This window comes from Mustelus asterias, unplaced genomic scaffold (genome assembly GCF_964213995.1).
Source record: "Mustelus asterias unplaced genomic scaffold, sMusAst1.hap1.1 HAP1_SCAFFOLD_298, whole genome shotgun sequence".
Classification (NCBI taxonomy): domain Eukaryota; kingdom Metazoa; phylum Chordata; class Chondrichthyes; order Carcharhiniformes; family Triakidae; genus Mustelus; species Mustelus asterias.
In genome coordinates this window covers 188841-203967 of record NW_027590262.1, presented here as the reverse complement: position 1 = coordinate 203967, position 15127 = coordinate 188841, and the positions used below count along the sequence as shown (strand labels likewise).

The 15127-nt window shown below is 45.7% G+C and overlaps 1 protein-coding gene across 1 annotated transcript in view; it reads left to right on the top strand.

Annotated features, from left to right (window-relative positions):
* Positions 1–15127, top strand: part of LOC144486208 (calsequestrin-1-like) — a 125731-nt gene that overhangs the window by 108404 nt on the left and 2200 nt on the right. Inside the window, exons 6-9 of the mRNA XM_078204291.1 lie at positions 5005–5135; positions 7860–7905; positions 8030–8084; positions 14358–14458. Coding sequence (XP_078060417.1) covers positions 5005–5135; positions 7860–7905; positions 8030–8084; positions 14358–14458 — 333 coding nt within the window. The remainder of the gene's footprint in view (positions 1–5004; positions 5136–7859; positions 7906–8029; positions 8085–14357; positions 14459–15127) is intronic.

Here is a 15127-nt window from a genome sequence, read left to right as displayed (position 1 = left end):
GTATTTGAATGGAGTGGAGTGAGGATTGTATTTGAATGGAGTGGAGTGAGGATTGTATTTGAATGGAGTGGAGTGAGGATTGTATTTGAATGGAGTGGAGTGAGGATTGTATTGGAATGGAGTGGAGTGAGGATTGTATTGGATTGGAGTGGACTGAGGATTGTATTTGAATGGAGTGGAGTGAGGATTGTATTGGAATGGAGTGGAGTGAGGATTGTATTTGAATGGAGTGGAGTGAGGATTGCATTGGAATGGAGTGGAGTGAGGATTGTATTGGAATGGAGTGGAGTGAGGATTGTATTGGATTGGAGTGGACTGAGGATTGTATTTGAATGGAGTGGAGTGAGGATTGTATTGGAATGGAGTGGAGTGAGGATTGGATTGGAATGGAGTGGAGTGAGGATTGCATTGGAATGGAGTGGAGTGAGGATTGTATTGGAATGGAGTGGAGTGAGGATTGTATTTGAATAGAGTGCAGTGAGGATTGTGTTGGAATGGAGTGGAGTGAGGATTGTATTTGAATAGAGTGCAGTGAGGATTGTATTGGAATGGAGTGGAGTGAGGATTGTATTTGAATGGAGTGGAGTGAGGATTCTACTGGATTGGAGTGGAGTGAGGATTGTATTTGCATGGAGTGGAGTGAGGATTGTATTTGAATGGAGTGCAGTGAGGATTGCGTTGGAATGGAGTTTAGTGAGGATTGTATATGAATGGAGTGGAGTGAGGATTGTATTTGAATGGAGTGGAGTGAGGATTGTATTTGAATGGAGTGCAGTGAGGATTGTGTTCGAATGGAGTGGAGTGAGGATTGTATTGGAATGGAGAGGAGTGAGGATTGTATTGGAATGGAGTGGAGTGAGGATTGTATTTGAATGGAGTGGGTGAGAATTGTATTGGAATGGAGTGGAGTGAGAATTGTATTGGAATGGAGTGGAGTGAGGATTGTATTTGAATGGACAGGAGTGAGGATTGTATATAAATGGAGAGGAGTGAGGATTGTATTTGAATGGAGTGGAGTGAGGATTGTATTGGAATGGAGTGGAGTGAGGATTGTATTGGAATGGAGTGGAGGGAGGATTGAACTGGCATGGAGTGGAGTGAAGATTGTATTGGAGTCGAGTGAGGATTGTATTGGAATGGAGTAGAGTGTGTATTCTACTGGATTGGAGTGGAGTGAGGATTGTGTTGGAATGGAATGGAGTGAGGCTTGTATTTGAATGGAGTGGAGTGAGAATTGTATTTGAATGTAGTGGAATGAGGATTGTATTTGAATGGAGTGGAGTGAGAATTGTATTGGAATGGAGTGGAGTGAGGATTGTATTTGAATGGAGTGGAGTGAGGATTGTATTTGAATGGAGTGGAGTGAGGATTGTATTTGAATGGCGTAGAGTGAGGATTGTATTTGAATGGAGTGGAGTGAGGATTGTATTTGAATGGAGTGGAGTGAGGATTGTATTTGAATGGAGTGGAGTGTGGATTGTATTGGAATGGAGTGGAGTGAGGATTGTATTGGAATGGAGTGGAGTGAGGATTGTAAAGGAATGGAGTGGAGTGAGGATTGTATTTGAATGGAGTGGAGTGAGGATTGTATTGGAATGGAGTGGAGTGAGGATTGTATTGGAGTGGAGTGAGGATTGTATTTGAATGGAGTGGAGCGAGGATTATACTGGAATCGAGTGGAGTGAGGATGGTATTGGAATGGAGTGGAGTGAGGATTGTATTGGAATGGAGTGGATTGAGGATTGTATTGGAGTGGAGTGAGTATTGTATTTGAATGGAGTTGAGTGAAGATAGTGTCGGAATGGACTGGATTGAGGAATGAATTTGAATGGACAGGAGTGAGGATTGTACATAAATGGATTGGAGTGAGAGTTGTTTTGGAATGGAGTGGAGTTAGGATTGTATTGGAATGGAGTGGAGTGAGGATTGTATTGGAATGGATTGGAGTGAGGATTGTATTTGAATGGAGTGGAGAGCATTGTATTGGAATGGAGTGGAGTGAGGATTGTATTTGAATGGAGTGGAGAGCAGTGTATTGGAATGGAGTGGAGTGAGGATTGTATTTGAATGGAGTGGAGAGCACTGTATTGGAATGGAGTGGAGTGAGGATTGTATTTGAATGGAGTGGAGTGAGGATTGTATTGGAATGGAGTGTAGTGAGGATTGTATTTGAATGGAGTGGAGTGAGGATTGTATTTGAATGGAGTGGAGTGAGGATTGTATTTGAATGGAGTGGAGTGAGGATTGTATTGGAATGGAGTGGAGTGAGGATTGGATTGGAATGGAGTGGAGTGAGGATTGTATTGGAATGGAGTGAAGTGAGGATTGTACTTGAATGAAGGGGAGTGAGGATTGTATTGGAATGGAGTGGAGTGAGGATTGTATTGGAATGAAGTGGAGTGAGGATTGTATTGGAATGGAGTGGAGTGAGGATTGTATTTGAATGGAGTGGAGTGAGGATTGTATTGGAATGGGGTGGAGTGCGGATTGTATTGGAATGGAGTGGAGTGAGGATTGTATTGGAATGGAGTGGAGTGAGGATTGGATTGGAATGGAGTGGAGTGAGGATTGTCTTGGAATGAAGTGGAGTGAGGATTGTATTGGAATGGAGTGGAGTGAGGGTTGTATTTGTCTGGAGTGAAGTGAGGATTGTATTTGAATGAAGTGGAGTGAGGATTGTATTTGAATGGAGTGGAGTGAGGATTGTATTGGAATGGAGTGGAGTGAGGATTGTATTGGAATGGAGTGGAGTGAGGATTGTATTGGAATGGAGTGGAGTGAGGTTTGTATTTAAATGGAGTGGAGTGAGGATTGTATTGGAATGGAGTGGAGTGAGGATTGTATTGGAGTGGAGTGAGGATTGTATTTGAATGGAGTTGAGTGAAGATAGTGTCGGAATGGACTGGATTGAGGAATGAATTTGAGTGGAGTGAGGATTGAATTGGAATGGAGTGGAGTGAGGATTGTATTTGAATGGAGTGGAGTGAGGATTGTATTGGAATGGAGTGGAGTGAGGATTGAATTGGAATGGAGTGGAGTGAGGATTGTATTTGAATGGAGTGGAGTGAGGATTGTATTTGAATGGAGTGGAGTGAGGATTGTATTGGAATGCAGTGGGGTAAGGATTGTATTTGAATGGAGTGGAGTGAGGATTGTATTGTAATGGAGTGGAGTGAGGATTGTATTGGCATGGAGTGGAGTGAGGATTGTATTGGATTGGAGTGGAGTGAGGATTGTATTGGAATGGAGTGGAGTGAGGGTTGTATTTGAATGGAGTGGAGTGAGGATTGTATTGGAATGGAGTGGAGTGAGGATTGTATTGGAATGGAGTGGAGTGAGGATTGTATTTGAATGGAGTGGAGTGAGGGCTGTATTTGAATGGAGTGGAGTGAGGATTGTATTTGAATGGAGTGGAGTGAGGATTGTATTGGAATGGAGTGTGGATTGTATTGGAATGGAGTGGAGTGAGGGTTGCATTGGAATGGAGTGGAGTGAGGATTGTATTGGAATGGACTGGAGTGAGGATTGTATTGGAATGGAGTGGAGTGAGGATTGTATTGGGATGGAGTGGAGTGAGGATTGTATTTGAATGGAGTGGAGTGAGGATTGTATTGGAATGGAGTGGAGTGAGGATTGTATTGTAATGAAGTGGAGTGAGGATTGTATTGGAATGGAGTGGAGTGAGGATTGTATTCGAATGGATTGGAGTGAGGATTGTATTTGAATGGAGTGGAGTGAGGGTTGTATTGGAATGGAGTGGAGTGACGATTGTATTTGAATGGAGTGGAGTGAGGGTTGTATTGGAATGGAGTGGAGTGAGGATTGTATTTGAATGGAGTGGAGTGAGGATTGTATTGGAATGGAGTGAAGTGAGGATTATATTTGAATGGAGTGGAGTGAGGATTGTATTGGAATGGAGTGGAGTGAGGATTGTATTTGAATGGAGTGGAGTGAGGATTGTATTTGAATGGAGTGGAGTGAGGGTTGTATTGGAATGGAGTGGAGTGAGGATTGTATTTGAATGGAGTGGAGTGAGGATTGTATTGGAATGGAGTGAAGTGAGGATTATATTTGAATGGAGTGGAGTGAGGATTGTATTGGAATGGAGTGGAGTGAGGATTGTATTGGAATGGAGTGGAGTGAGGATTGTATTGGAATGGAGTGGAGTGAGGATTGTATTGGAATGGAGTGGAGTGAGGATTGTATTGGAATGGAGTGGAGTGAGGATTGTATTTGAATTCATTGGAGTGAGGATTGTATTGGAATGGAGTGGAGTGAGCATTGTATTTGAATGGAGTGGAGTGAGGATTGTATTTGAATTCATTGGAGTGAGGATTGTATTGGAATGGAGTGGAGTGAGGATTGTATTTGAATGGAGTGGAGTGAGGATTGTATTGGAATGGAGTGGAGTGAGGATTGTATTGGAATGGAGTGGAGTGAGGATTGTATTGGAATGGAGTGGAGTGAGGATTGTATTTGAATGGAGTGGAGTGAGGATTGTATTGGAATGGAGTGGAGTGAGGATTGTATTTGAATTCATTGGAGTGAGGATTGTATTGGAATGGAGTGGAGTGAGGATTGTATTTGAATGGAGTGGAGTGAGGATTGTATTGGAATGGAGTGGAGTGAGGATTGTATTCGAATGGAGTGGAGTGAGGATTGTATTGGAATGGAGTGGAGTGAGGATTGTATTGGAATGGAGTGGAGTGAGGATTGTATTGGAATGGAGTGGAGTGAGGATTGTATTGGAATTTTAGGGATGATTCTGTTTTAATTGAACAGATTGATTGCAGTTGGGTCGGTTCGAGTGATTGTAATTGGATTGTGTAATATGCCAATATTATTTGATTGTGTACTCGCTCATATTTGAGTTTACCGAAGGAGCTCTGCCCCTTTTGTGACTAACATGATATCACTTTGAAGAACAGACCAAGAAAATATGACCACGTGAACTCTTTCTGTACCTCATTATTCTTTGACTCTACCACCCACTCCATTCCACAGGTAGCCAATGACCTAGATCTTAAAATGAATCAAGTGGATTTCTACGAACCTTTTATGGATGAGCCTGATTCCTTACCTGGTAAAACACAAACAGAGAAAGAGATTGTAGATTATGTCAACGAACACAAAAGGTTAGCATCAAATAACAGACTATGCCTGTCCTGGGAGTGTTTGATGGGGACAGTGTAGAGGGAGCTTTACTCTGTATCTAACCCTGTGCTGAACCTGTCCTAGGATTGTTTGATGGGGACAGTGTAGAGGGAGCTTTACTCTGTATCTTACCCTGTAATGTACCTGTCCCGGGAGTGTTTGATGGGGACAGTGTAGAGGGAGCTTTACTCTGTATCTAACCCTGTAATGTACCTGTCCCGGGAGTGTTTGATGGGGACAGTGTAGAGGGAGCTTTACCCTATATCTAACCCCGTGCTGTACCTGTCCTGGGAGTGTTTGATGGGGACAGTGTAGAGGGAGCTTTACTCTCTGTCTAACCCCGTGCTGTACCTGTCCTGGGAGTGTTTGATGGGGACAGTGTAGAGGGAGCTTTACTCTCTGTCTAACCCCGTGCTGTACCTGTCCTGGGAGTGTTTGATGGGGACAGTGTAAAGGGAGCTTTACTCTGTATCTAACCCCGTGCTGTACCTGTCCTGGGAGTGTTTGATGGGGACAGTGTAAAGGGAGCTTTACTCTGTATCTAACCCCGTGTTGTCCCTGTCCTGAAAGTGTTTGACGGGGACAGTGTAGAGGGAGCTTTACTCTGTATCTAACCCCGTGCTGTACCTGTCCTGGGAGTGTTTGATGGGGACAGTGTAGAGGGAGCTTTACTCTGTATCTAACCCCGTGCTGTACCTGTCCTGGGAGTGTTTGATGGGGACAGTGTAGAGGGAGCTTTACTCTGTATCTAACCCCGTGCTGTACCTGTCCTGGGAGTGTTTGATGGGGACAGTGTAGAGGGAGCTTTACTCTGTATCTAACCCCGTGCTGTACCTGTACTGGGAGTGTTTGATGGGGACAGTGTAGAGGGAGCTTTACTCTGTATCTAACCCCGTGCTGTACCTATCCTGGGAGTGTTTGATGGGCAGTGTGGAGGGAGCTTTACTCTGTATCTAACCCCGTGCTGTACCTGTCCTGGGAGTGTTTGATGGGGACAGAGTAGAGGGAAGTTTACTCTGTATCTAACCCCGTGCTGTACCTGCTCTGGGAGTGTTTGATGGGGACAGTGGAGAGGGAGATTTACTCTGTATCTAACCCCGTGCTGTACCTGTCCTGGGAGTGTTTGATGGGGACAGTGTAGAGGGAGCTTTACTCTGTATCTAACCCCGTGCTGTACCTGTCCTGGGAGTGTTTTATAGGGACATTGTGGAGGGAGATTTATTCTGTGTCTAACCCCGTGCTGTACCTGTCCTGGGAGTGTTTGATGGGGACAGTGTAAAGGGAGCTTTACTCTCTATCTAACCCCGTGCTGTACCTGTCCTGGGAGTGTTTGATGGGGACAGTGTAAAGGGAGCTTTACTCTGTATCTAACCCCGTGCTGTCCCTGTCCTGGGAGTGTTTGATGGGGACAGTGTCGAGGGAGCTTTACTCTGTATCTAACCCCGTGCTGTACCTGTACTGGGAGTGTTTGATGGGGACAGTGTAGAGGGAGCTTTACTCTGTATCTCACCCCGTGCTGTACCTGTCCTGGGAGTGTTTGATGGGGACAGTGTAGAGGGAGCTTTACTCTGTATCTAACCCCGTGCTGTACCTGTACTGGGAGTGTTTGATGGGGACAGTGTAGAGGGAGCTTTACTCTGTATCTAACCCCGTGCTGTACCTATCCTGGGAGTGTTTGATGGGGACAGTGTAGAGGGAGCTTTACTCTGTATCTAACCCCGTGCTGTACCTGTCCTGGGAGTGTTTGATGGGGACAGAGTAGAGGGAAGTTTACTCTGTATCTAACCCCGTGCTGTACCTGCTCTGGGAGTGTTTGATGGGGACAGTGGAGAGGGAGATTTACTCTGCATCTAACCCCGTGCTGTACCTGTCCTGGGAGTGTTTGATGGGGACAGTGTAGAGGGAGCTTTACTCTGTATCTAACCCCGTGCTGTACCTGTCCTGGGAGTGTTTTATAGGGACATTGTGGAGGGAGATTTATTCTGTGTCTAACCCCGTGCTGTACCTGTCCTGGGAGTGTTTGATGGGGACAGTGTAAAGGGAGCTTTACTCTCTATCTAACCCCGTGCTGTACCTGTCCTGGGAGTGTTTGATGGGGACAGTGTAAAGGGAGCTTTACTCTGTATCTAACCCCGTGCTGTCCCTGTCCTGGGAGTGTTTGATGGGGACAGTGTAGAGGGAGCTTTACTCTGTATCTAACCCCGTGCTGTACCTGTACTGGGAGTGTTTGATGGGGACAGTGTAGAGGGAGCTTTACTCTGTATCTAACCCCGTGCTGTACCTGTCCTGGGAGTGTTTGATGGGGACAGTGTAGAGGGAGCTTTACTCTGTATCTAACCCCGTGCTGTACCTGTACTGGGAGTGTTTGATGGGGACAGTGTAGAGGGAGCTTTACTCTGTATCTAACCCCGTGCTGTACCTATCCTGGGAGTGTTTGATGGGCAGCGTGGAGGGAGCTTTACTCTGTATCTAACCCCGTGCTGTACCTGACCTGGGAGTGTTTGATGGGGACAGAGTAGAGGGAAGTTTACTCTGTATCTAACCCCGTGCTGTACCTGCTCTGGGAGTGTTTGATGGGGACAGTGGAGAGGGAGATTTACTCTGTATCTAACCCCGTGCTGTACCTGTCCTGGGAGTGTTTGATGGGAAATTCTGTTTTTGGTTTGCCCTTGTGATTGTCATCGATTTGTTTTATCCTATTTCAGGGCAACGTTGCGGAAATTGAAACCAGACAGCATGTATGAAACCTGGGTGAGTCACACATTGTCCAGATGGAGTGTCCCACACTGTGCATATATCACCTCCCCCCAGACCTGGGAGTCAATGGCAATATCTCCAGCTGGAATAATTTTCCTGTCTCTCCCTCTCCCCACAGGAGGACGATATCGATGGAATGCACATTGTTGTCTTTGCAGAAGAAGATGACGCAGGTCAGGATCGGGGGGCAGTGGCTTTGAACACCCATGGAGAGATTTGGGATGTGGGGAAAGTGAAGGGCAGTAGAGTCATATCTATTCAACTGTGGAACCATCACACTCAAGAACAATGGGTGGGGGAGTTGCTGTGCCTGGGGGTGGAATAGTCAAATAGTGATAGTTTAAATGTGGCTGCAAAACGATATCGGTGAACAGACATACCAGATTCACACATTATTTTAAAATTCAGATTTATGGGATGTGGGCATTGCTGGCTAGACTAACATTTATTACGCATCCCTAGTTGCCCCTTGAGAAGATGATGGTGAGCTGCCTTCTTGAAACCAGCAGTTCCTGAGGTGTAGGTACACCCATAGTGCTGTTAGGGAGGGAGTTCCAGGATTTTGACCCAGCAACAGTGAAAGCACGATGATACATCTCCCCGTCAGGATGGTGAGTGACTTGGAGGGGAACCTCCAGATGGTGGTGTTCCATGCATTAGGAGCAGCAGTCAGCTACTTGACCTCTCGAGCTTGCTCCCCCATTCAATAGGATCACAAATGATCTGATTGTAACCTCAACCCCGCATTCTTGCTGACCCCCAATAACCTTTCACCCCCCCCTTGTTAATTAAGAATCTATGATGTGGAAATGCCGGCGTTGGACTGGGGTGAACACAGTAAGAGTTTTAACAACACCAGGTTAAAGTCCAACAGGTTTATTTGGTAGCAAATGCCATTAGCTTTTGGAGCGCTGCTCCTTCGTCAGATGGAGTGGAAGATTCCCACTCCATCTGACGAAGGAGCAGCGCTCTGAAAGCTAATGGTATTTGCTACAAAATAAACCTGTTGGACTTTAACCTGGTGTTGTTAAAACTCTTACTGAATTAAGAATCTACCCAGCTGTACCTTAAAAATATTCAAAGACTCTGTTTCCACTGCCTTTTGAGGAAGAGAGTTCCAGAGACTCCCCACTCTCTGAGACAAAACATTTCTCCTCATCTCCGTCTTAAATGTGTGACCCCTTATTTTTAAAGTGACCCCTGGTTCTAGATTCTCCCACAAGAGCAAATTCTTTCCATATCCACCCTGTCAATACCCCTCAGGATCTTAAATATTTCAATCAAGTCACCTCTTACTCTTTTAAACTCTAGTGGATACAAACCTAACCTCTCCGACCTTTCCTCACAAGGCAACCCACACATGGGGAGTCAAGCAAACTTTCTCGTAACTGCTTCCAACACATTTACAACTTTCCTTAAATAAGGAGACCAATACTGTACACAATACTCCAGATGTGGTGTCGCTGCAAAACTGAAGCACAGCCTCCCTATCCCTTATCTGCGTGGGTTTCTCCCAGTTGCTCCAGTTTCCTCCTACAGTCCAAAGATGTGCAGGTTCGATGGATTGGCCATACTAAACTGTCCCTTAGTAGCCAAAGATGTACATGTTAGGGGGATTAGCCATGATAGATGCGTGGGGCTACAGGGATAGGTAAGATGCTCATTCGGACAGTCAGTGGAGACTTGATAGACTGAACAGCCTTCTTCTGCACTGTAGAGATTCTATAGATTCCATGGTTCTATTTTGGTATCTAATATCGAGTTGGCAGGTGGAGTTTAGATGGTAGGGTTGGGGAGTGAAACTATTCATTTTGATCAGATGAATGGGTTTCAGGGATGTTCTGGGTACAGAGGGAGCTGGGTGTTCTTTAACTTTGACTGGCTACAGCCAGCACGAAGGTGCAACCAACAATTCGGATGGCAATTGCAGCTCTTCCTGTGGTGAAGCTGGGATTGTAGAGTGCATTCATGTTGCATATTGCTACATTCATACAGGGATTGCCAAAGACAACAACGTACAGGCACGCCCTCCAGGCCTCGAGGGAGTGAACAAAGTGTTACTCGACTGTTCCTTCGGAAGAGGGTGACAAGGTTGGGACTGTTTACTTGGGAGACTGGGTAGAGGTATTGGAGATGCTGAGGGGTATGGACAGGATGAATATTAAGAAACTATTCCCACTTTTTAAAAATGTATTCACTGAATGTGGGCATTGCTGGCTAGGCCAGCATTTATTGCCCATCCCAGAGGGCAGTTAAGAGTCAATCATATTGCTGTGTGGCTCTGGAGTCACAAGTAGGCCAGACCAGGTAAGCACAGCAGATTTCCTTCCCTGAAGGATATTACTGTGGCTTTTGCTACCAAATAAACCTGTTGGACTTTAACCTGGTGTTGTTAAACTTCTTACTGTGTTTACCCCAGTCCAACGCCGGCATCTCCACATCATGGATATTACTGAACCAGATGGATTTTAACAACGATGGTCAACATTAGACTTTAATTCCAGATTTTTAAAAAAATGTTCCCACCATCTGCCATGGTGGCATTTAAATCCAGGTCCCCAGAGAATTACCCTAAGTCTCTACATTACCAGCCCAGTGACAATACCACTACACCACTGTCTCAAGGATTAGAGGGCCCAGATTGAGTGATGTGAGGAAACATTTTTTTACACAGAGGTGCAAATAATAATCTGCCTTCCTATTTTTGCTACTGAAATGGATAGCCTTATATTATCCACATTATACTGCATCTGTCCTGCATATGCCAACTCAACTCAACCTGTCATAATCATGATGAAGCATCTCTGCATCCTCTCACGGCTCACCTTCCCACCCAAGTTTGTATCATCTGCAGATTTGGACATAAGGATATGGAAATAAGGATTATGGAGACCAAGAACTGAGCACAGTGCTCCAAGTGTGCTCTAACTGAGGGATATGGAGACCAGAACTGTGTACAGTGCCCCAAGTGTGCTCTAACTGAGGGATATGGAGACCAGAACTGTGTACAGTGCTCCAAGTGTGCTCTAACTGAGGGATATGGAGACCAGAACTGTGTACAGTGCCCCAAGTGTGCTCTAACTGAGGGATATGGAGACCAGAACTGTGTACAGTGCTCCAAGTGTGCTCTAACTGAGGGATATGGAGACCAGAACTGTGCACAGTGCTCCAAGTGTGCTCTAACTGAGGGATATGGAGACCAGAACTGTGCACAGTGCTCCAAGTGTGGTCTAACTGAGGGATATGGAGACCAAGAACTGAGCACAGTGCTCCAAGTGTGGTCTAACTGTGGGATATGGAAACCCAAACTGTGTACAATGCTCCAAGTGTGGTCTAACTGAGAGGGATACGGAGACCAGAAATGTGCACAGTGCTCCAAGTGTGGTTCAAACATGCTAAATGGAGACCAGAACTGTATAGCTGTAATTAATATTGTGTTTTGGCAAGAGGGTCAGTAAGTTATGAAGAAACATGATTAGCTTGACTGGTCAGTACCTATAAATAACCTATCACAGACTAATCTCCATCTCTGTTACTCTATATTTATCACTGTATGGATCTAACATTTTGGAAAGAATATGTCACCTCTAGCTTTGATTGCAGGGTTGGTGTCGCCCAGACCATAATCACACTTTCCATGTCAATCATGTCTGCCACACAGTGATGGACACAGTATCATAACGGCATTGTCATTGACTATTCTGAAGTGTCCCAGGATCATGTTCTGGGTATACAGGCACAAATCAATTAATAAAATCTGCAATTAAACACTCGCCTCAGTCACAGCAACCATGAAACTATCATCCATTGTTGTAAAAATCTTTCTGGGTCACTAATGTCCCCTTTAGGGAAGGAAATCTGCCAGTCTTACCCCAGTCTGGTCCATGTGACTCAAGACTGGGCGGCACGGTGGCACAGTGGTTATCACTGCTGCCTCACAGCGCCAGGGACCCCAGTTCAATTCGGCCTCGAGTCAATGTCTGTGTGGAATTTGCACATTCTCCCTGTGTCTGCGTGGGTTTCCTCCGGGTGCTCCGGTTTCCTCCCACAGTCCAAAGATGTGTGGGTTAGGTGGATTGGCCATGCTAAATTGACCCGAGTGTCAGGGGGATTAGCAAGGCAAATATGTGGGGTTACATGAATAGAGCCTGGGTGGGATTGTGGTCGGTGCAGACTCGCTGGGCCGAATGGCCTCCTTCTGCGCTGTTGGGATTCTATGAAGACCCCACAAAGCGAGGTGGTTGACTCTGAACTGCCCTCTGATATGTCTGAGTGAGGGGCAATTAGTAAATGCTGGCTTTGTCCCACATCCCATGTTAGAATGAAAACGCTTTAGGAAGGAGTTGTTCACCCTGGAGGGAGCGCAGTGTGGATTTACCAGAATGATACCAGGACTTCAAGGGTTCTGTTACAAGGAGGGATGGCAAAAAATCAGGTCATGATGCCTGGAATTGAGAAGGCTAAGTGGGTGACTAGATTGGTGGTTGTCAGGAGAACAGGCAAAAGAGATAGTTAGAGAGTGAGAGAGACAGAGAGATGGATAAAGAGAGCGAGCGCGATGACTGAGATAGAGATAGCAATAACGAGATAGAGAGTGAGATAGAGATAGCGAGAAAGTGAGATAGATACAGAGAGAGCGAGAGAAAGAAAAAAGAAAATGTGGTGCTGGGAATCTACGAATGGGGCTTTAACAAGAATCTAAGCCCAAAATCAAAACCAAGACACCAAGGTAGGAAGACTGACTATTATTCAATTGGATGTAAATTGAGAGAGATGGATATTCAGCGAGACATTAGTGTTTTCGTGCATCAGTCACTGAAAGTAAGTGCGCAGGTACAGCAGGCAGTAAAGAAGGCAAATGGTATGTTGGCCTCCATGGCGAGAGGATTTGAGTATAGGAATAGGGATGTTTTGCTGCAATTGTACAGGGCATTGGTGAGGCCACACCTGGAGTATTGTGTGCAGTTTTGGTGTCCTTATCTGAGGAAGGATGTCCTTGCTGTAGAGGGAGTACAGCTAAGGTTCACCAGGCTGATTCCTGGGATGGCAGGTTTGTCATATGTAGAGAGACTAAGTCACTTAGGATTGTATTCATTGGAGTTTAGAAGATTGAGAGGAGAATCTCACAGAAACTTATAAAATTCTGACAGGGTTAGACAGGGTAGATTCAGAAAGAATGTTCCCGATGGTGGGGGAGTCCAGAACCAGGGGTCATAGTTTGAGTATTAGGGGTAAACCTTTTAGGACTGAGGTGAGGAGAAATTTCTTCTTCCAGAGTGGTGAATTTGTGGAATTCCCTACCACAGAATATAGTTGAGGCCAAAAGTTGAATGATTTCAAGAAGAAATTAGATAGAGCTCTTGGAGCTAAAGGGATCAAGGGATATGGGGGAAAGGGAGGAATCAGGATATTGAATTTGATGATCAGCCATGATCAAAACTAATGGTGGAGCAGGTCTAAGAGCTGAATGGCCTACTCCTGCTTCTAGTTTCTATGTACTTCTCTTTCCTGAGAGATGTTTTTTGATTTTTCCAGTCTCAGAGTTTTCTTCTCACACACTGCCCAGACTCCCAGCTGGCCCCTCGTTATACACCTGTCAGTAAAATTAAATTTAAAAATCAGCTAAATTAACAAATTAAACAGTTAACAAGTTAAGGTGATATCGACTTAAAGGGGCATTCCGACAAAAAGGCAGAACTTTTTAAAAAGAAAATTCTCAAAATCGAAATGAAATGTGTTTTTTTTGGTGGTGGGGGGAATGCTGAAGGAGCAATGCCAGATCCGCTATCCCCCCACCCCTAACGGTACGGAACAGTCACAGAAACACTCAATAGCAACAGCACTCCAGGTGTGATCTAACCGAGGGATATGGAGACCAGACTGTGCACAGTGCTCCAAGTGTGGTCTAACTGAGGGATATGGAGACCAGAACTGTGCACAGTGCTCCAAGTGTGGTCTAACTGAGGGATATGGAGACCAGGCTGTGCACAGTGCTCCAAGTGTGGTCTAACTGAGGGATATGGAGACCAGAACTGTGCACAGTGCTCCAAGTGTGGTCTAACTGAGGGATATGGAGACCAGAATTGTGCACAGTGCTCCAAGTGTGGTCTAACAGGGATATGGAGACCAGGCTGTGCACAGTGCTCCAAGTGTGGTCTAACTGAGGGATATGGAGACCAGAATTGTGCACAGTGTTCCACATGTGTTCTAACCATGGGCTATCTTCAGCTGGTGTATTTATTCAGCTGGTGAATTTGTTTTGCGGTGTTGAGGATGCAAGGAGTGGTGGGAAGGCTCTTGGGAAGAACGCCCAGAGGATAGGCTAGATGCGATGTGTTCCGAGCTGTTTATATCTGATGTGTGACCCTCTGACTTTCGCTCTTGCTTTGCACCCTACATTACCCCCTTCTGCCACCCCCCCCCCCCCCCCCCAACCTTCTCTCCAGATGGCTATGAATTCCTTGAGATCGTGAAGGAAGTGGCAGAAGACAATACGGACAACCCAGAACTGAGCATCATTTGGATTGACCCAGAGGACTTCCCACTGGTAACAGTCTTCCACACACTTGCACTCTTCTCCATTCTCTCTTCCGCGCAAACCCACCCCCCCCCAAACCCCTCAGCTCCCAACCCCCTCCTCCCTATCTGCCCCTTGGAGGTGTCTGACTCGCTCAGACCCATCCATTGACCCTTCAATAGAATTCTAAGCCAATACGATGCCAGGTTGGCAATGGACCTGCAAATTGGCTTGGGAGGGCTGGGTGGGAGTGCCAGGGTTTAATCGGACGGGCTTCCTCCAACCTTCACTCTCTCAAACCCCTGTGGTATATCCCTGGCATATCCCACTCTGGGAGGAGAGGTGAGTATATCTGGTGATGTAACCCTGGATCATCCCACTCTGTGGACAGGGTTACGTATATCCAGTGGTATAATGCTGGACTATTCCATTCGGGAGGAAGGAGGTATTTCCTTCAATTTAAACCTTGGACTATTTCACTCAGGAAGGGGGCAAAATGAATATGTCCTGTGGTATAACCTTGGATTCTCCCATTCAGGGAGTGTAATTCCTTTTAGTTGAACAGCTCAGTTTATCTGTCAGCAGCTGCTAAACCCCCACTCCTGCCCACCACCTCAAATGTGTGACCCCAAATTCCCAGAATTGATGGTTTAGCCAGAATGCCATGCAGCCAACTGAATCCTCACACTGAACAAACTG